General features: G+C 44.8%; 1 protein-coding gene across 2 annotated transcripts; it reads right to left on the bottom strand.

Moving 5' to 3' along the window:
• Nucleotides 1-469: 469 nt before the first annotated feature.
• IP6K2 (inositol hexakisphosphate kinase 2) lies at nucleotides 470-20,960 on the bottom strand. Of its 2 annotated transcripts, none has more exons than XM_019723918.2 (6): nucleotides 20,846-20,960; nucleotides 7,770-8,104; nucleotides 5,647-5,869; nucleotides 4,638-4,813; nucleotides 1,681-1,856; nucleotides 470-1,236 (listed from the first exon to the last, which is right to left on the bottom strand). In XM_019723918.2, exons 2-6 carry the CDS (start codon nucleotides 7,969-7,971, stop codon nucleotides 736-738), a joined length of 1,278 nt encoding a protein of 425 aa, XP_019579477.1. In that variant the 5' UTR covers nucleotides 7,972-8,104; nucleotides 20,846-20,960; the 3' UTR covers nucleotides 470-735. The 2 variants fall into 2 exon arrangements, with proteins under 2 accessions (XP_019579477.1, XP_019579478.2); XM_019723919.2 differs by having other exon boundaries at nucleotides 20,747-20,865.
• Nucleotides 20,961-21,405: the final 445 nt, after the last annotated feature.

Here is a 21,405-nt window from a genome sequence, read left to right as displayed (position 1 = left end):
ACCCTTTACCACAGAGCCCATGGCTGCCAATGGACCAGAGCCTAGTGGCTACCAGAGGCCCAAGTATTGGTTCCTGGACGCCTGACATCACAATGTCCAGCCAATTAGCTGCCGCCAGTGGTATAGCAGCTAGACCTAAGGTTTGGCACACCTGCCGCTCAACTTTGGCTTAAGCTGCATGAGGGCAGGGAAAGACCTGTGTCAAGTGTAGCTCTTTGCTGTAGTTCTCGGGACACTAGGCCAGCACAGACCCACAGGAACCTGGCTAAGGTTATGTGTATGGGGTTCCTTTCGGGGTGTCCTAAGGGTGTTAGATTAGGGGACTGAGGACCAATCCAAGAGGCTGTGGTGACTTTTAAGATCCATGGGGTGGGGAATACTGCTGGGCCAAGGTGGAGGTCATGACATGTGTGACACACCTTCTGAAGTTTGGCTGCCTGCCTCTGGCAAGAAAGACAGCAGCACTGTGTACAATTAACAAAAAGACTTGTATTAGAACATTTACACTCAGGGAAGAAAGAGGTATCTGCATCATCAAATGTGGAATGTTGAAGAAACAGTTAAAATAAATAAAGACTCCGAGCACAGCTGGGGCTGGCTCAGACTGGGACTCACAGGGACCTCTGCACATCAGCTCCAGGCTGCAGAGGCCACCACCTGGCCATACTGGCCTCCCCGACGCAGCACAGCTGTGTCTGGGACAGAGTATCTCAAGTGCCGGTGCAGCCAGCAAGCTCACTCCCCACTTTCCTCGCTGATCTCTGTGACAATGTCTATCAGGCTCTGGAGCCCGAAGATATAGCCAGCGTCCTGGCCCTCGTGTACCACGCTGTCCTCGCCGTACAGCCGGCAGGTGGTGTGCGCAAAGTCGATCATGCGCACATCCACTGAGCTGGTGCCAATGGGCTTGAAGGCATAGGCCCCAGCAGACTCGTCGGCTGACTCCTCTGACAGGTCCTCCAAGTCCTCAGCATCTGAGTCCAGGGCCACCTCAGGCCGCTCCTTGCCATCGTAGATGACTAGCAGGGAGCTTGAATAGAAGCGGTAAGACTCCTGTCGCTCCAACACAGCCTTGAGCTCAGTCAGCTTCTTAAGGACAGGGCCAAGGAGCTCACGGCGCAGGTACCGCCCGTTGTGGAAGAACTGGAAGAGTGCCTCCTTGAAGCCTTGCACTGACAGCTTTCGTCCATGGTATTTGTTCATGAACATTAGCTGCCCACTGCCCGCCTGGTACACCTGTGGGATGGACAGCAGCAGGTCAGGCGCTGACAGCCAGCTCAGAGCCTGGACCCTGGGGAGTGGTAGTGATAGGATAGCCTTGGATCAGATCCTTTAACTTGTTGGGTACACCAGTCATAGGAGACACTGTCCTCTCCATTCAGCACCCATCAGGATACAGCCCTCTGACTTGGGTTCTGTCCCCAGCACCCTGGTCAGTGTATGGTGGGTGGAGAGGAACTAACTCTTTCCTTTCTCTTCTTCCTGTCCCCAGACTCTGGACTCAGCCAGCCAGGCTAGCCCCAACGGGCATCACCCAGGCATGCTTTCTTTACTAACCAAAAAGTGCCACATTCAGTCAGATCTGGCATCTTTTGAGAAAACAGGAATTATACCAGGGCAGGGCAGTGGCAGCTAATGGCTAACCCAGCCAGCCCACGCCACGCACCAGCACCCCCTCACCTGCATGCCACACACGCGTACACCAATGACCGCAGAAGTGCTCTGCTGGCATTTGCGGATCTGGTTGGCTGCCTTCTCTTCTGAAGCATCATCACCATGCTGGCGTGTACCCATCTTGAGGTCCAGGACACAAGGGACCTCATATCGGGAAGTCAGGTTCTCCAGTAAAATAAATTCTGAGTGGTTAAGGAAAATGCCCCTCCAAAGAGGACGTGATGCCAAGTCCACAGAGGGTTCTATCAGTGCTGCCATCTCCCACACAGGGAGCCCAAAGCTGACTAGAGAAGGCTAAAAGGCACCTTCAGTTCTTGCCCAAGAACAGCCTGGGTCTGGACTTAACACAGGCCTGGGCTCCCCCAGCCTGGGAGAGAAACACCATTTCCTGAACTCAGCAACGTGTGGGACCATGTCCTAAATTACAAATAGAACATCAAGTAAGTTCAGTAAATCTTGTAGCCTTAAATATGAACTGGAAATATTAGTATGAATGCATGAAAAGTTCTTTTAAAAATAAATGTATTTCCCAGCTGTGTGCACTGAAAGGTCTAGAAACAATGACCAAAATATAATAGATGTACCATGTTTCCCCCAAAATAAGACCTAGCCGGACAATCAGCTCTAATTAAAAATTAATACAAGACCCGGTCTTATTTTACTATAAGACCGGGTCTTGTATTAATTTTTGCTCCAAAAGACGCATGAGACCTGATGGTCCGGCTAGGTCTTATTTTCGGGGAAACAGTATGAGTGCCCCCAGCCAGCCCAGACTAATGCTCCTAGAGCAGGGACTGGTGAACTGCAGCCCCCTGCTCCTCGTTGTTGTACAGCCTGTAAGCTAGGAATGGGTCTTACGTTTTTAAGAAGTCAAAAGATATACATACTGTGGGTGCCAAAAAAATGTGTACAAGAGGACACTTTGGTCAATGTTGCTCAAGCAGTAGTTCGCCATAATCAGAAGTGTCTGGAAGCAGATGGTAACCACTTTGAGCACTCTTGTAAATGCAGAAGTCAAATGTGACTTGCAGTCATCTTTTTTTGATATTAAGTATTACATTAATAGTTTTTTCCTTTCTTAAAACATGTATACATTTTTTCGGCCCCCTCTGTATATGTAAAAAAAATACTTCATGACACATGAAAATTAAATGAAATTAAAATCTGTGACCATAGTTTTATTGGAATACGGGCACACTTACTCATTTATTATCTATGGCTGCTTGCTTTCATGTTACAATGGCAGAGTTGTGACAAGAGAGTATGTGGCCTGCAAAGCCTAAAATATTTACTATTTGTCCCTTTACTGAAAAGGTTTGCAATCCCTGCCTTAGAGGAATGACTAAATTCACATCTGGAGTGGAAACATAACACAACCCTGGACCATCTTTTCATACCAGAAAGTAAGAGAGCTATCACAGACTATTGTGATTATGTCAAAATGACTCAAGAGCTTATTTTAAAAGGCTCCCAACTGGCCAAACATGAGAATATGAGCATCAATAAAGATAACTACAATGGACTAAAAACATTCGAATATGTTTAAATTTATGGATTCATGATGCTAAAAAACTCACTGGTCACCTTTGGAGGATGTTGAGAAACCTACTCATTACTCCAAATACATAGTAAATAAAGGAAAAATTTAACCTGCCTTTCCTATATAAACAATACCTCAGGATAAGCACACAGCTGATGAGGAAAGGTTTTTCTTTACAGAAGGATTCCAGCTAATGAATGAATGACAAAATTAGAAAATCACCTAGTAAAAAAATGGATCTAAGGCAATGACAATACACAAGAGAAAAGACAAAACACTGTGCTTCCCGATGGACAAGTACAAGACCACCTCTGGGAGACTCTTGCCCCTCATCCCTCCCAAAATTGAACCTAAATCTGATCAAGACTGTAGATCAAATTATCAACTTAATGGAAACAGAGAAGGCAGAGTAACATGTAAAAGACACCACAGGGATGTAATCAGTAAAATCCAGATGGTGGGAAACTCTAGAAGACCCAGTTTCTTAGGCAAGAAATTTCCAAGAAGAAAACACAAGGGTATTTAAAAAGACTTAAAACATTTCAACCAAATGTAACATGTGAACCTCATTTGGATCCCCAAAGAAACTATCAATATAAGCATATCTATGAGACAATTAGGAAAAGATGGACACAAACTAGGTTATTTCCCAGTAAGGAATATTGTCCATTTTTTAAGGAGTAATGGTATTAATGTTTTAAAATACGCTTATCTTTTAGCGATGCATGCTGAGGTGTACACAGATGGAATGACATGCTGGGACCTGCCTTCAGAAATAGTTCAGCTGCAAGGCGCTCAGTGTATAGAGACAGTGTTGACACGAGACTGACACAACTGGGTTAACTGCCGAACCTGGGTGACCGGTACTTAAAGGTTCAACATATTCTATTTTTAATGTTTAAATTTGTCCATAATAAAAACTTTAAAAAAGCATAAATACAACACAACACTCAACTCTGAGGAATTTATTCCCCATAAGATTAAAAAACAAAACAAGAAATCAATGATGCATAGCTTAATGGGTAAGAAGGGATAAAAAAAAAAAAAGGCCCTGTGCTTTCTTCCCGTGCCAGTCGGGTGAACCACAGGATTGAAAGGTCAACACCTGGCTCTTGACAGTACTGTTTGGGGACTTCTGCAGGAGTTTGAAACTAGCCCCTTACACTCTAAGCTTAAGCCCCCCTGATGCAAGTTGGTCCCTCCATGAGAAGCCCCATAACCCCTGGGACCCATCAACCCCCTTCCCCACCACCTGTACTCCTAGACCAGCCTTTAGCCCTGAGGGAAGTGATATCTGCCCATGGTTATCATACAGGGTGTCCAGGTGCCATCATGATGAAAAAAACCCAACCCTTTTCTCCAAGCTCCGAGAGTCTCCCCATTTACCCTCCCCGACCAGAGATGCCCTGTGAACAAAGGATACTGTACTGGTTCCGGTGTTTTGCATTCTCCTTCATTCTCTGTAACTGTTGCTGGTGACACTTCATGCTCCAAGGGTTATAGTGTTTAAGTTGGGAACTTATGTTCCCCTTTTTCTCTACACTGTAGTACAAGACTTCAGATTTCTTTAGCCACTCAAATTCTTCTTCTAACTTATGGCTACAAAGAGATAAGGAACCAATAAATCACAATGTCTTATCAAAATTCAGAGCCAAAGAAGCACAAAGGAACTTACTGGAGTGATGGAAAGTTTGATATTTGTATCTTGATGTGGTGGTTTCATTGTACACACATCAAACACTTAAATGGGTACATTTTATTGGGTATATATTATACCTCAAGAAAGGTGATTTTTTTTTTTTTAAATTAAGGGGCCAGCTCACTATTTTTCTACAGTAAGGAGAACCTACGATGCAAGAAAGCCTCTGCCTCCACTTCCGACATATAAGGCAGCCTTCATTGCCCTTTTCTTCTAGGCAGAACCACCCCTGGTTTCTAGTACATCCAGGTTCCCTGACTCTAAATGCTGGAGACTTTGAATTGCTGGAAAATGTGAATTGCAATTCCGCAGGAATAAGTCAACCTACTTAGATTACACATACTTCAATTTATATTTTTACAGCTCTGCAGAGTTTTGGGGATGCACAGTGGACCATTTCGTCTACTATCTGAACCAGATGGTTGTCCTGGTCACTGCTATAGCCCCATGATGCAGGACAGGGTCTGGCACAGGTCAGGTGCAGAAGCAAAGAATGACTGAAATTCTTTTACAGCTGCCACTGCAGCTATTTACCCAAAATAACATGATTTAATGCAGTCAATTAAAGAGAAGTGGGGCATGCCATGTGGAAAACTGACCACTGAGTGATAAGGCACCTACTAAGTCTATCTATCATGTGAGTCCTTAGGTCCAGGGAACTGAGATGTAACAAAGGTCCCCCGAGTGCTCCCCTCCCACAGAGTCCAGGGTTCCCCTTTCAGTTTATACCCACCTCTTCATCTTCTCCTCTTTCCAGTGCTGCCGCACCCAGTCCTTGGGGGTCTTTTCCGTTTCTAGGACATGATGTTTTTTGTTTGTCCACCTTAGGAGCTTACTTTTTGGTTCACAGTCTGAACTGTCTACACTGTCCACAGTTCCATGGTCCCCTTTTAATGGATATGCTATTAAACACAAGTTTCTGTCTTCATCTTCTTCAAAGCACACAGATACCACACCTGGAAGAGGGTGAGGAGCAGAGAGGACTTTTAATTCCACAGGAACAGAGAGCACTTTCAATTCCACATGTGTTATAAATAACATGATTGTAACGTTTGTGTTTTTTCTTACCCCATTCCTTAGTCTCTATGTTGCCAGAGGCCCCAAACTCATCTGCAAACCTAACAAATATCAGAACAGCTAGAAAAGATGACACCATACAAGACAAGCGATTAGGGAGCAAACATGGCCGAGTCTTCCTCTCTGATGCACTCAACAAGGCAAGAGCCAAAGAATTACAAGACACATTTTTCCATCATTGAAAATGTTTATTAATTTTTATGTAATTCTTCTAATCCTAAGAGAGATGTAAAAACATTTGCTCTTTGTATCTTGTGGGAGTTTTTAATGCCCTAAACAAACTCCAATGGCCCTGAGGCTTGCTTTAAAGCAGAGCCTGAACACAGGGGGCAGGGAACAGAGGTTCTGAGGGGTAAGAAGCATCCAAGGATAAGGGGAGACTGGGCAAGCGGAACAAAATAAAGGAGCAAACAAAACAAACCACACAGCACAACAGACACCCTAGCAAAGGCTTTTTGCAGCACCCCCCACACCAGTGGGCACCCCAAGTCTTTTGTCCTTAAATGTTAACTTTATTGGTCTTTGCAGTCTCATGTCACAAAAGAACAAAATGAACACAAGGCAAATAGGGCTGGGCTGGGAGCACGGACGCGTGGTGGCCTTGAAAGCAGCTCTCCCCCTCCAGTCTCTAGAACCTGCCATGTGTAATTAGTCAGTCTCTGAGGGGGCTGTCAGGTGGCAGCATTTCAGCAGGTGCCGACGAGTGCCTTACAGCCGACTGGCTGAACACCTTTCCTCCCAGGCCTCTCTGGCTGGGGATCACTCAGTTTGCTCAGTCCTTGCTGCCCGCCCGCTGCTGGGGAATGCGTGCTCACAGAGAGACGACACTGCTCTGGGTGCAGAGGAGCCGGGGTGGGGAATTCAGGGGATCACACTTCCCTGTGGCCACGGGGAAAGAACCAGGGGGAGAATGGGGGCAGGGGCGGCCAGCTAACAAGGGGCCTTTGGCTTTGTCCTGGAAAAAACAACAGAGAAGGACCAAGTGAGGGCCCCCAACTCCCCCACCCCCACCGCAACACACATGCATATTCAGAATACAGACGTGCCCAGTACATTCTGTCTTCAAAGAGTATGTTTAAATAGTCCCAGAAGAACCTAAAGTGTTCAACAGTCTTTTGTATAACTAGGCAATGCAAAATTTAAATTATTTTCCTTATTGGATTCTTCCTTGATCTACAAAGGATCCAGCCTCCCCAGGAAAGATCACACCACGCTGGTGGCTGCTGCTATCCCCCAAAATGCATTCTAAAAAGGAAGAAAGAGTCACCATATGTGAATCAAAGGGTTGCTGTTAACGTTGCAATTTTGGGGACATTCCGTAATAGCAATGGGCTTCAGCTAATCAACACAGGCCTCCCACTCCTGCATTCCATCTGACTCAACCCTGCTCCCGAGCCTACCTAATCACCAGGGCTTCTGGTTTCCTGGAGGACAAAAAGCAGGCGTCAAGTATTCTGTGTAAAATCCTCCCAAAGTCTTCCCCCACTGTGCCCCCATGTGGGCAATGGGTTACTGTGATCAAGAGACACCTGAACATAAAACACAACTACACTTCCACCAAAAATAAACTCAAAACAAATCCACAAAAGAGAATTGAGCAATCTTACCAGGGCTTGAAAACTGAGGGTGTGAGGTGCTGGGCTGAGAGCCAAGAGGAGAAGGAGGGAAGAGGGAAAACACAGAATGAGGGGGTGGGGGCCCCGGGGATGGCTGCCATGGAAGGCCGCTGACGCCTCGCATGTCCTCGCCAGGCGACGCCTACAGCAGCTGGGGGCTCACCTTTGTATTGGGGAGTGAATTTGCGCATCTCAGCTGGGAGAGTCTCGTAGAACTGGTGCTCCCTCGGCACCAGGGGCTTGCACAGTGTCGTCTCGTTGAAGCGGAGCACACAGGAGTGCCCCCCAACCTGGTGGACAAAGGGCTCCAGCAGGACGCCCATGGTGCGGGGCTCCACGTCCATGGCCCTGAAAGCTGGGCTCATCCTCCAGGCGCAGGCGGCAGGGAGAGGGGGAGGCGGCGGGATCCAGCGGCCAGCGATTCCTCTGTCTGCTGTCTGTCTATCCGTGTGTCCGTCTGTCTGGCTTCGGCTCCTCGGTTGTGCGGGCTAGGACGCTCTGCCGGAAGCAAACAGTGACAGAAGTTGGAAGCGGCCTGGGAACCAACAGCCTCAGAGCGGTAGCCCTGCTCCTTCAGCAGAGACAAACAGACTGAGCTCACTCGGGGCCCCGCCTACATGGCCCCCTCTGGCCCCGCCTCCTCCCTCAGAAAAACAGCCGGAGCTCTCGCGGGGGCGGGGCCGGATGCCCACAGGCGAGGACTGGCTCCAGGTGCATCTGCACAGCCGGTGCCTTAGAACGCCACAGCTGCCCGCAAAACGCGAAGCCACCCCCAAGTAGTCACAATTTCCAACCTAATACTCGGATTAAATCTGACCATTTCTAAGTAAAATCGTTAAACTTAAGATGGTGAATGCCCAAATCTCTGTTAATTTTATGTGTGTATATATATACACACACACACACATATATTTTAATAAACTTTATTTTTTAGTTTTACATTCATAGCAAAATGAGGAAGACAGAGATTTCCCACATAATTCCCTGCCCCCACACATGCACAACCTCCTCCATTATCAATAGCCCGGAGTGCAGTACATTTGTTACAATGATGAAGACCCTACATCATCATAGTTTACATTAGGGTTCACTCTTAGCCATGAATTATGTTTTTATAAAATATATTTAAAGGGAAAACCTGTTTACACACCATCAAGATTCACTCCCCCAGGGTGTCCACACACACCACTCCTGCCCCCAGGCCAAAGACAAGCCCCATTAACCGTATTAGCAGTGGAGTTTGGGCCTAGCTTTAATGATTAACCTCTGTATCTAAAAACAACTGATCAAGGGTGGCTAACTCCCTTTAAAATGATACACAGTGTTCTAGGTCACGGACTATTTTTATCAGTTCTATCCTGATCGCCAAAAGCTGGGGCACACCTTTAAACCAAAGCTATACTCCCGGGGCAATCCCCACGCTCACCCACTCTGAGGTCCAGGGCCTTACATCAGACTTCCCATTCCCAAACGCACTGGATCTCAGCAAAACCCACCTCTATGGTCTGTTATCTGTTTCTATCTATAACTTATAACCCTGTATGTAATGCTGGTAGTCTGGTAGAGTCACTACCAGCATTACATACAGGACTTGGGCTACACTACAGTATCTATATAGGGTTTCTTACTGGGAACTCTTCTGGTTTTCTTGACTCCAACCGAGATGGTGGTGGTGAGAATGGCCTGCTGGATATGTGCCCACAGTCCTCTACGGTGGGTAAAGCACGTATTATGTGCTAGGCTCATTACAGGAGCGCACCTCATTTGGTCCTTATGATACTTTCTAAGAGGTAGACACTATTCTCCCTGTTGTAAACAATGAAGCTGATTTGGGGAGGTGAAGAAACTAATCCAGGGCAAGAGACAATAAGCCACAGCTCCCAAATGAACCTCCATGTGCTGGAGGGGTCTCTGGCTCTTCTTCTGCCTTAGTATAGCGCTCCTATGTGCACGGGACATTTAGCTTGTTCTGTCAGCGTGCTTTCACCATGTATTCATAGTTCCCATTTATAAAATAGTCATGTGCCACTTGACAATGGGGGTACATTCTGAGAAATGCGTGTTTAGGTGATTTTGTCACTGCAAACAGCATAGTATGTACTTACACAAACCTAGATAGCACAGCCTATTACACACTTAGGCTGTATGATATATAGCCTATTGCTCCTAGGCTACAAGCCTGTACAGCAAGCATGTTACTGTACAAAACAATGTAAGACTAAATCAAGCACAAGAGAAAATGATGCAATCAAGAGAAGCAGTAAACACGAGATGTGAGGCTGCTGCTGGCCTGACATGGCATACTGTTTTACAGCAAACCTGTTGTTTTTAGAAGTAGAAAGAGTACACTCGAAAATAATGATAAAAGTATAGTACAGTAAATATATAAACTGTACTCGAGAGCTGTTCCCATTTATAAAATAGTGACATAGTCATTATCATTATCAAGTACTATGTACTGTACATAATTGTATTGTATGTGCTACACTTTTATACGACTGGCGGTGCAGGTTTGTTTCCACCAGCATCACCACAAACATGTAATGTGTTGTGTACGTTAATGCAGCTACAAGGTCACTAGGCAGTGGGAAATTTTCAGCTCCCTTTTAATCTTATGGGACCACCATCATGTATGTGGTCTGTTGTTGACTGAAATGCCGTTACACAGCCTATGACTGTGGGCCTCTTTTAAAGAGTTTAAGCTGTTGTTAATTTCTTCCTTTCACAGGAACTGACTGTGGGCCCCAATTGGACTCAAGGACCAAGAATCAATGAGTTTCCCTATATACAAAGAGCAGAAAACCAAAGGTCCTGATTTCTCACCTGGCACTACCCTGTCATCAGCAGAGAAGCCCTCAGGAGGGCATGTGCAGAGAAGAGTCCCATGATACAACACAGGCAATCAGTTCTAAGAATGTGTACATTCCAGCAATTCCAGATTCGCTCCAGAAGGTGGAGCTCTGAGATGCTTGGCTACACAAGCCCCTTCTCTAGGTCTATAGAGACCAGTTCATACTAGTCTATTGAAAAGACCTCTTTAGTAAGAGCAACACCAAAGGAAAACTACTAACTCATGGGTGGCCAAGCACGAACCAGAAACCATAATTATTAAACTGTGAAAGCACAAGACACTCATGGGCCAGGCTTTAGAAACACAATCTAAACCTTCTATAAAACTGCTTTTGTTATTAGAGTAATGCTAACAATGATACAAAATCCCTTTCTAATTCTTTTAAAGATTCCTCAAATGTATTCAATTAAGTAGGAAAATCTCTCTCCAGGCATCTTATCCATCCCCACTTCCAATGACAAATCTAAAACAAAACCCAGTCCTTCGTGGCAGCTCTCTAGAGTACAGTTCGTGGGTGTGGCTGGAGCCTGAAAGGCCCAGTTAGCGTCCCCACCTCCTTCTCCCAGGTCCCCAGTGTGTTCAGTAGCTGCTGGGTATGATGTGGCACCTTGCCACCCTCCCCTAGCACCCAACTCTGGCAGTCCACAGGGCACTGCTCCCCACAGAAGAATTAGCTTGAGTAGAGAGGCAAGAAAAATAGGGCTCATTCTCGCTTGAGCCAAGTCTGATGACAGAGGAAACTCCCAAATGTGAGGCGGAATTCGGGAGACAATAGATTATCTTATAGTGAGATAGAGCCAGATTCTAGTCACAAGTTCTGCCAATCAATTACTTGGACAAAGTCTCCAATTCCCTGACTCCCTTTAAGTTTTACATTTTATAGAACTGTTTTCTGGTTTGTAGAACGGAAAGGAGAGGCCTGGAGTAGGCAGTGCTAACCAGTGAGTGGTAACCAGTAGTTTGTTTTAATCAAAAAGGAAAATCCAGTAAATATCAATTTACTACACATAGTAAGGTGAGTCCTTTTTGTGATTATTTTATTTCAATTATGTTCCATCTCTCAATTTGAATGTAAGTGTGGCTTCACTGTAAAACATATTTCTCAGGGTGGCCAGATTGCTCAGCTTGTACAATGTGGTTGCTGGTTCAATTCCCACCTGGGACGGTGGACTGTGCCCCTGCAACCAAGATTGAAAACAGCGACTGGACTTGGAGCTGAGCTGCGCCCTCCACAACTAGACTGAAGGACAACGACTTGGAGCTGATGGGCCCTGGAAAAACAAACTGCTCCCCAATATTCCCCAATAAAAAATTAAAAAACAACAAGTAAACATATTTCTCATGTTTAGGATTGCAGATAAAGAAGTAGGGCTTCTGTTCTCTCCTTACAACTCCTATCCCTGTGGGAAAATGAAGCATCAACTTCCTCTCTAGTAGCCTCAAAAGAAAAGCACCCAAAGCAGCTGCTCTGTTTCTCCTGCTACTCTCTCTCTGTTCCACATGCAGTTTGAGCAGTGGGACCTTTTAATGGTTTTTAAACATCTGAGGTCTAAGGCCCAGTTTCCCAGGAATCCTAGAGTAGTTCTAGTTACTGTGAAGTCCATGCTATGTATGGATGGACCCTGCACCTAGGGAGATAGGGAATAACCATAAAACACTGGCTTCAGATTTTATATTAGCTTTCTATATTGCCTCACACATTTGTCCATGAAACTATGAACAGGTAAGGAACAGAGAGAGCATGATTCATCCTAGGCTAGGACATAGCTTTCCCCCACAGCCATCCCCCTAAATCTATCAAACTGGTTTAAGGATCTGCTGGAAACAATACCTTAATATTCTTACCTTTTAAAATACTACAAATAAAACAGCTATGACTCATGAACGCCCCTGGGCCCTTAGCTCACACATCATGAATTTAGTTAATGAGGCTACAAAATGGGATCTGCTGGGGCCACTTTGCCTTAAGAACAGCCCCAGGTTGGGGTAGTCACAGGGGATGATGGCGTCAGGTACACAGCCTGATGGTGGAAAAACAACCCTCACCACCCCGCACCTCCTCTCCGTGAGCCCTAGAACCACCGCCCGGCATCTGCACACATCCACACACACCCCACGACTCTTCCACCAGCTCAGTCCCCGGATCTCTCAAACACAGTTTCTTATAAAGTTAAACATAAACATGTTTATGTTAAACATAAACATATACAGCAATCTTCCTCATAGGTATTTACCTAAGAGAAATAAAAACAAATGTCCACACAAAGACTTGTACATGAATGTTCATAGCTGCATTATTCACAATAGCCAAAAGGTGGAAACAGCCGAAACGTCCATCAAATGGATGAATGAATAAACAAATTGTGGTATATCTGTATACTAGCATATTATTCAGCAAAAGGAATGTATTGATACATGCAACAACAAAGATTAATCACAAAAGCATTATGTTAAGTGAAAAAAGTCAGTCACAAAAGACTATATATACTGTATAATTTCACGTATATGAAATTCTAGAAAAAGCAAAACTAAGTACCAGAAAGCAAATAAGCAGTTGCCAGGGGGCAAAGAGGAGGGGAATAGGATTGACTGCAAAGGGGCCCAAGAGAGCTTTTAGGGTTCTTTTGAACCCCTAAATGAAATGTTCTATGCTGTGACTGGGACAGTGATCATAAACTTGTCAAAGCTCATCGAATTATAGACTTAAAATCGATGAATCTTATTGTATACAAATTATATTCAATAAAAGGATTAAATATTTACTTACACATTTTAGAATTTATAAAAATTTCATAATTATATATAATCAGAAAAGACTATACTTAAAAAGACCACCATAGCTGTGTAATACTGTCTACATGCAAATGCACTGCTGAATTTACTTTCCCATCCTTTCTAACTGGGCTCATTTGCCTCACACTGAGCATCCTGAGTCACTAGGACCAAGGTCAGCCTGAGTCACCATCTCAGTCAAATCAAGGGCTTCTTTCTTTCTGTGAAGGTACCCCCTGATTGCTAAGTTTTCCCTCATAAATCTATGAAATCCACTGCTAACCCTAAAGCCATCTGATCACTTGGAATAATTTTTATCAGGGTATTAATACTAGCAGATTTCTACCAGTTGCATGGTTATTTTCTTCAATTCTTGTAAAGCCAAAGCAAAAGCATCCTTTACACACAAACAAGCAGAATGGAAGCATAAAGGTTCAATAGGCCTTTCTGTAAAACACCAATCCAAAGAGAAGAAAAATCAACATCAAATCTGCGCCAATATGGCTTCCTAGCTATTTCTCCAACATGTCAGCATACACCCACCTCAGGGCCTTTATACTTGCCACTCCCTCTGCTTGTATCCCCATTGGCTCACTCCTACCTCCTCCAGCTCTTCATGCAAATGTCACCTGTTTAATGAGGTCTTTCTCATCCACCCCACCTGAAACAGCCACATCTCCCCACCCCCATGCCCTCATCCAACCCCGCTTGTTTTTCTCCTTAGCACTTAACCACCATCTAACATACTGCCTATTTCTTATGTGTCTTGTTTATTTCCCGTCTCACCCACCCTGCCTCCACCACAAAACCAAGTCCATCAAGTCAGAGACCAGGCGCCCTACAGCATATGCCTCAAATCACTCCTGCACCATGAACACCTGCTGCACACAGGGCATGAGAACTCAAAGGCACCCACTGCGCTTGTCCAAACAACTGGTGCAGGTTTGCATAATCGCAGTGGGTGCCTTTGAGTTCTCGTGCCCCGTGTGCAGCAGGTGTTCATGGTGCAGGAGTGATTTGAGGCATATGCTGTAGGGCGTACAATCAGAGGTGAGTACAATTATGAAAACGAGGCATGTCACACACCTTACAAAATGCATTCTGAGCACAGACTGGTACTTATTTTGTATTTATAATCTCCCACCTTATCAAGGCTGCATTAACTGTGGAGTAAAAATGAAGGACCCGCACCTGAACACTCATCTGAGACCTGCTGGTGTGGAAACACTTCATGTAAACAAAGCCTAAGCTCTTAATGTAATGACAACCAATCTCCTGGAATAGTGTCTCTTACAGAAACTCAGACAAGAAAAGAATGTTCACTGAAGAATAAACTTTAAAAATGTAGAAACGGCAACTGGACCTGGAGCTCAGCTGCACCCTCCACAACTAAGATTGAAAGGAAAACAACTTGACTTGGAAAAAAAGGCCTGGAAGTACACACTGTTCCCCAATAAAGTCCTGTTCCCCTTCCCCAATAAAATTAAAAAAAAAAAAAAGTTACAACTGTAAATTTTACGTTATATATAGTTCACCATACACACAAAAAAACCTAAAAACAAAAGCAGCAGCTATTCCCAGGGGTCACGGCTGCCCACCCACTTCCAAGGCCCTACAGTCAGTACATAGAAAACCTCCAATGTCTTAAAGTCTTACAGCTCGTGTGTGAAAAGAAACTTGATAACAGGTTTCCCAGATCTGACAACTATCCTAAAAATTTACTTGACATATGATGACTTGTGGAGCTGAAAGAAACTTTTGTTAAGTTGTCAATAATAGAAAGCAGATGGAGAACCACCACCCTAGAGTGATGGTGTGACCTTTCTATAGACAAATAATGGCACTGCTGTCCTAGAAAGAGGCAGTTAAAATGCCACCCCAAAATGTAAGGAAAAAAGTATTATAGTATGTTGTTTGCTTTTTGAAATGTGTAACTTTTAGCCATTTCTTTTTTCAACTTAAAATGTTCACTGTTACCTAATTATTTCCATAATTGTAAATTCTTTTGTTGAAAGATAACATTTATGATTATATAATTATAAATTATATATTTATGTATAAATTATATATTTCTATTACATTATATAAACTTCAAGCACCACAAAACCTGGATCTGCCTGTACTAAGTGGTAGGGTGGTTATTCCCGTCTCCAGTTTTCTGAGTGTTCCAAACTTCTTGAAATGTTCTCAAACTCAAAGCATATGTTATCTTTATAATTAGGAGGATGTTAGGGGAAAAAGGAAAATATTTCACTAAGACGGAAATGGGAAAACCCAGATGGCTGCTCAGCTCTTGAAGATTTTGTGCACGCACGCACACACACACCAATGATCCTATCCACACTGCATGCTCAGAGCTCCACTCCACGATGGAGACCCTGGGAGACGGACCATGTGGAAACAAGTGAGGCTAACAACCCAACACATCATGTCCTTAACATGCATACAAAATGCTGGAAGGTTAGAGAAGGAAGTGACCAACTGCTCAGCCTTCAATGACAGTGGGATACAACCATGCCAGAGGTGAGAGCGACTCCTTCACTCTCACAACAGCCCTCTGGAGAAGACACTATGATTACCTCCCTTACAGAAGTGTACACTGTGGCACCATGAGGTCAGTGTATCACCAAAGCCTCATCAGGAAAAGCAACAGGTACCTGAGATGCAGGAGTCACTGCCAAGTATGGTGGAATCAGTCCTAACCTCAAAGGAGCTGTAGCTTGGCTGGCTGGCTGGCTGGCTGGGTCACCACCATGCCACAGCAGGTGCTGGCTCTGCCAAAGCAGCAGTGCCAGAGACAAGACACGGAAGCCCTGCATCGACTTGACACAGGTGCCTGCAGTCCATCACTAATCGTTGATTTTCTCCCTCAGGTATGAGTGGAACTATTTCATGAAAGTCACAGTAATGCAGCCCCTTCCCCCCACGCTGAGGGACAAATAAAACAGCAGATTCTGTTCCAAATATCTGAAGCTTTTCAGAAACATCAGCCTCTGATGTTTCTCCTCTCTACAACCGCCAGCACGACCACATTTGCCCCTTCTCTGCCTCATCAGACCAGATTTCTGGAATGACAGACTAAAGGGCCCTAAGAATGGAGGGGGACAGGGAGGAGGAGCTTTCAAGATGCCCAGAAATACGTTCATCAGTTTTACCGCTAGAACTACAATTTTAGCAATTTAAAAGCTTTCTCTAGCTTAAACTGTGTCACTACTCCCGTAAGGAAACCTAAATTATTAATTCTAAGGTGTTACATGTCCTCTTTATGAGAATATCATTTTTTTTTAATAAATAAATGTATTCCATACACATACCAAGATTTTTCAGTCCTTCTTAGAAAGCCTGTTACTCCTCTTCAAGGGCAAATCTCCATTTTCAGTCTCTTCCTCCTTGGTACAGCCTACGACTCACACCACCTTGTAGGTAACACACATAACAGGAACACGCAGAAGTGACCCTCTCAAATTATGGCCGAAATTGCTCTGAAGTCTCAATATATAGGGGACATTCCTACTTTGGTTCTCTCACTGCCAACAATGAACAATCCCTTAGCTTCAGGCACGATTATATGCTCCTGGCCTGTGGTCAGTGTTTACCTTGCTCAGCTCTCAGCCAGTTCCCAAATGAGATGACACATGAACTCATCCTCTTAAACAAAGGGTGCCCAAAATGTTTCAGTCCTCATGGGCAAGCACAGAATCCAGGCAGCCCTAACCTGCCCAGTCCAGCACTGACCCCTAGAGTCTACACCTGCTGGTGGAGGGACCTACGTGTGCCCTGCATTGCACTAAATCCTGTGCCCAGGGGGCACAATTTCCTTTGTGTCCTCACAACACCTCACTCAGGTAAACACTCCCCTCAAAGGCCTACGAAACATCCCAGGCTCAAAACATCAATCTGGCAGCTTTCATCACCCAACCACTCTAAGTACAGTCGTGTTCTTCAACTAGCCAGGAAAAGAACAAGATACGGGAGCGAGAAAATTCCTGACATTACACAAGTCAAGCATTATGTTTAACACAGGACCATTTGCCAATCATCCTCTAGGAGTCTGCGATTTCTTTCCAAAATAAGGCATAGCAAAATGTAAGAAAACTTCGTTGGGGAAAGCAAGTTCAGCTGCACCCATAGTGCTGAAGCAAATCACACACTGATCCCTTCAGAATCACCTGGCTTATGAGGACAGTGACTTCAGTCAATCAAGAGCACATCTGAGGACTGGGAGGGAAGGTCAAAGGGGCACTTCCCCTTTGTGCCATCTTACCACTCTGTTCCCTCTCTTTGGAGCTATACAAGGAGCCTAAGGTACTTTCAAAGTAAAAACATTCTTTGAGAGTGAGAGAAATCATTCCTGGGAGAGGGGCAGCCTGCCCCTTCCTATCCCAGCCCTCACCTGCCTCAGATCTGCTGGAAACACCCACTAGTTTTTGGGGGCCCAGAGTGTCAGCTGCTAACTGGCACTCCTGCAAGGTCCACCCTTCCAAATGCCCAAGGACTCTGCATCCTGGGCTTGTAGTCCTCCCCTGGTCTCCAGAGCAGGTGCAGCAATACCAATCAACTTGTAAGGTTCTCAGGCATGCAACACTGGGAAGGTGGATATTTTATCCATGAAGTCAGAGACAGCTAGGAAAATAGTGTGTTGCGGTGGACGCACTTACATATGAGGGGAAGAAGGTCAAGCACTCAAGAAGGAACAGATAGCTGGGAGCAGTGACACTGAAGCTTGAAAACAGATTTGGGAATTACCTACAAAGGAGACAGAAGGCGCCCCAAGACTAATGTGCAAAGAAAGACGAGCTCTGGGTCAAAGCCCCTGTAACTGGGAACTGCCCATGAGCAGAGGGGGCGATGTCACTGAGAGAGGAGGTCAATAAAGAGACAAGCAGGCAGAGCTCCTTCACCTCTTGGAGGCCAAAGGTGACTCTCCTTCCAGTTCCACACAGAAAATCTAGGGCTCATACCCTTTAAACCATATGACACAGAGGGAGGGGGAGCATCATGTACTGTGTGGCTCTTTGGGGCCCTGACAGCCCTCAGAGTTCAGTTTGGGGCTCATTTTTGAATGAGCCTTGGCAGTTCCTTCACTGAAAAGATATACAGGAATGACCCCTGTCAAACCCCAGACATCAGATTCAAAAGGTCTCAAGCACCAAAGCCAGCAGATGGGAAACTCTACAGGACAAATGACAGACAGTTGCTTCAACAGATAAATTATAAAAACAGAGCATATATAAATTTAAGAAACAAAAGAGTCACTTAATCAAATGCAATGTGTAGACTTTATTTGGATCCCAATTTGAACAAACCAACTGTAAAAAAATAATGAGATAACTGGGAACATTTGAACATGACTTTTTTTAAAATTAAGGAATTATCATTGTTCTTCAGGCGGAATAATGATGTTACAGATATGGTGGGTAGCCCCTTGTCTCTCAGAGACACTCAATGAAACACTTATGGATAAAATACATTTGGGGTATAAGCTTCCTAAAAAATTCAGCATTTTTTTTAAGTGGGTGGGGGAAGGCAGGGTGTAGATGAAACAAGACTGGCTAAGAGTTGATAACTGTGGAATCTGGTGATGGGTGACAGACCCAAACCAACTGTGCATCATCTTAGAAGACTGTCTTTTCCTTCAAACTCTGAGGTGGCCTCTAAACTAAATTTTTGGTGAAAAGCACCATTCCTTGCCATTGGAACATACTGCAAAATGCTAGTTATATTTGTCACTCTTCTTACTCGGTATGCAAATATGAAGAAATATAATTTAAAAAACAAAAACATGCTTTAAAATATAATCACAGGAGGGTAATCGTCTACTTACTTTCTATTATGCAAAAATATGTTCAATTTGTTTAAGGTGATTATCCAACTACATAAAATAACTTCACTTAAAGGGAAAATTCTTCCCCAGTGTACCCTTTTTATGAGCCAAACAATGGAAAATTTTCACCTCAGCAAGCTGGCCTCAGAGAGGCTCAGGCTCATCTCGGTTGCCTGGATACCAGTGCATCTCCAGTGCTCGGAGAAGACCCTGGTACCTTTCTGCAAGGGAGACTGGATAACGTTCATCAGTAAGCCTTGTTCCTTCCTCACACATTCCACTGCTCTGACAGATACAGGGCTGGTACACAGGTATACAGTGTACTGGGCAGTCACCTTCCAAGCCTTCAAGCAGACAAGAAGTCTATTACATTTGCTAAACTGGTTTTTACAATCATATCAACTATAATCTCTGTTCTCATCCACTTTGATTTCTAACAAATCCTGTGAATTCGATTCTAAAATCACAAAGCAGGTAAACCAACTGGAGTAACAGTTAACAGTTCAAATGACTTTTTCTCCAAAGAAAGTTACTAAGCGATCAACTGGCCTATTATGTCAAATATGATAAAGTATTAATTTTTCCTGGTTTCTAATTATAACAATGGCTAAAGTTAGAATAACAACACCACCCTGAAACTTCTCTTTAAATACTTAACAGCAGGTTACAGCGTGCAATTACACAAACTCCACAGCAGCAACCAATGTAAATAAGCATCTTAGTTCACTTAAAATGTTACCCTGCTAAAAATGCAAATATAGCAAATATTTTAAATACTAGAATTCATCAAAATTACTGTAATCATAGTGCTTTATAAAAACTATCATAAAACTGGTTATCTGCAACATTTTTGTTACCACTTTTCAAAAGCTCAGTACTTTTTCTAAAAATTATTCTTCCAGATGACTTTTATCCTTGTTCAATGTACATTTTGCTATCAAAATGTTTCATTCCAAGCAGTAACTAGTTCTATTTCCCCTGGCATTTACGAGCACTAGATTTTACTGGTTTCTACATTTTATTTCCACAACATTTGGATTAATTTTTCTGCTAGTGCAGCTTTTTAATAAATGAGAATTGTAAAATGAAACATCATTAGGATGCAAAAGACAAAAGCAGTCTGTAATCAAATGTGAAAGAAATGAAAGCTCCACCCACAGTGAAGTTATCACTATAAAGAAGGCGTCCTCTGATCCATTTTAAGACTTATGGATAATAAGGTTAGGTGTGCAGATTTCCCCACCAGATACCAGCTGATACCAGCTGACGGACCCAACCGCCACTCAACACTCAAAATGGCTGCACATCTGCCGGCCCCAGGTAATAGTACCTGAGACGTTAGGTTGACTCTTTCACCCAAACACTCAAGGAGAACCCGCTCAATGACCCGGGAGATCGTGGACGTCAATGTCCTGGGGAGACGATGACCCGGGGGAATCTTTCCTCCCCAAAGACCCGAGATTTCCTCAATGACCGGGGTATATTCTGCATCCCCCAAATATCCAGGAAATCCCTTTCAATGACCAGGGAAGATCCTGCCCCTCAAAAACAAGACAGATCTTCTCTCCCAATAACCTGAAGAAAAACGTCTCTCTCAAATGACCTGGGGAAATCTGGCCCCACCAAAGACCCTGGGAGACCTCCCCTCCCCGCCATAACAGCGGGAACCCCTCCCCAAATAACCTACGGATACCTCTAATAACCAGAGACCTCGCCCCACAAAAGCTCGGAGCAACCATCCCTTTAAGCGCCCGGAGCGGAGGAGCGGCAGGCACCGTAAGGCTGGCTTTACCTGCGGCCTCAGTCTTGTCCCGCGGCGCTTCCGTCCTATTGTTTCTCTCCCATCAAGATGGCGTCGGCCGCATCGGGCCCCGCCCCCCGCGCCTCGCTCCCAGCGACCCTCGCTATTGGCTCACACCGGGAGCCCCGCCCGCGGATTGGGCAGCCTGAAAAGCGCTGTTGCTAGGGCGCTGGGATTCTCTGCGGCAGCTTCCGGGAGGGGCGGGGTACGGGGCGGGGTATGGGCGGGGCCAGAGAGCGGGGCGGAGCCTTGTCTGCCTCCCTAAGGAGGGTGGCCAACGAGGTCAGGTGAGTGGTGGGTGGACTGATGGCTTCGGGCTGATGGCTGCAATGTGGGATGCCTGGGGGATGGATGGATCAACTGACTGTACCATTTTCCCCCGAGTCTGAGGTGTTTCCCAGGATGTGGGACTTTCAGTGCTAACATTGAGACAGTTAGCAGCAAACTGGGAATCTGGTCACCCTAGCAGATGGATGGATATAGAACTGGATGTGGATGGATGGAAAGATGGACTAAAACAGTGGCTGTAGACAGTGGATAAAGGAGTGTAT

Source organism: Rhinolophus sinicus, linkage group LG10 (assembly GCF_036562045.2).
Source record: "Rhinolophus sinicus isolate RSC01 linkage group LG10, ASM3656204v1, whole genome shotgun sequence".
In the NCBI taxonomy this organism is placed as follows: domain Eukaryota; kingdom Metazoa; phylum Chordata; class Mammalia; order Chiroptera; family Rhinolophidae; genus Rhinolophus; species Rhinolophus sinicus.
Note: the sequence above shows the minus strand (reverse complement) of the source record. Positions and strands in the feature narration are given on the sequence as shown.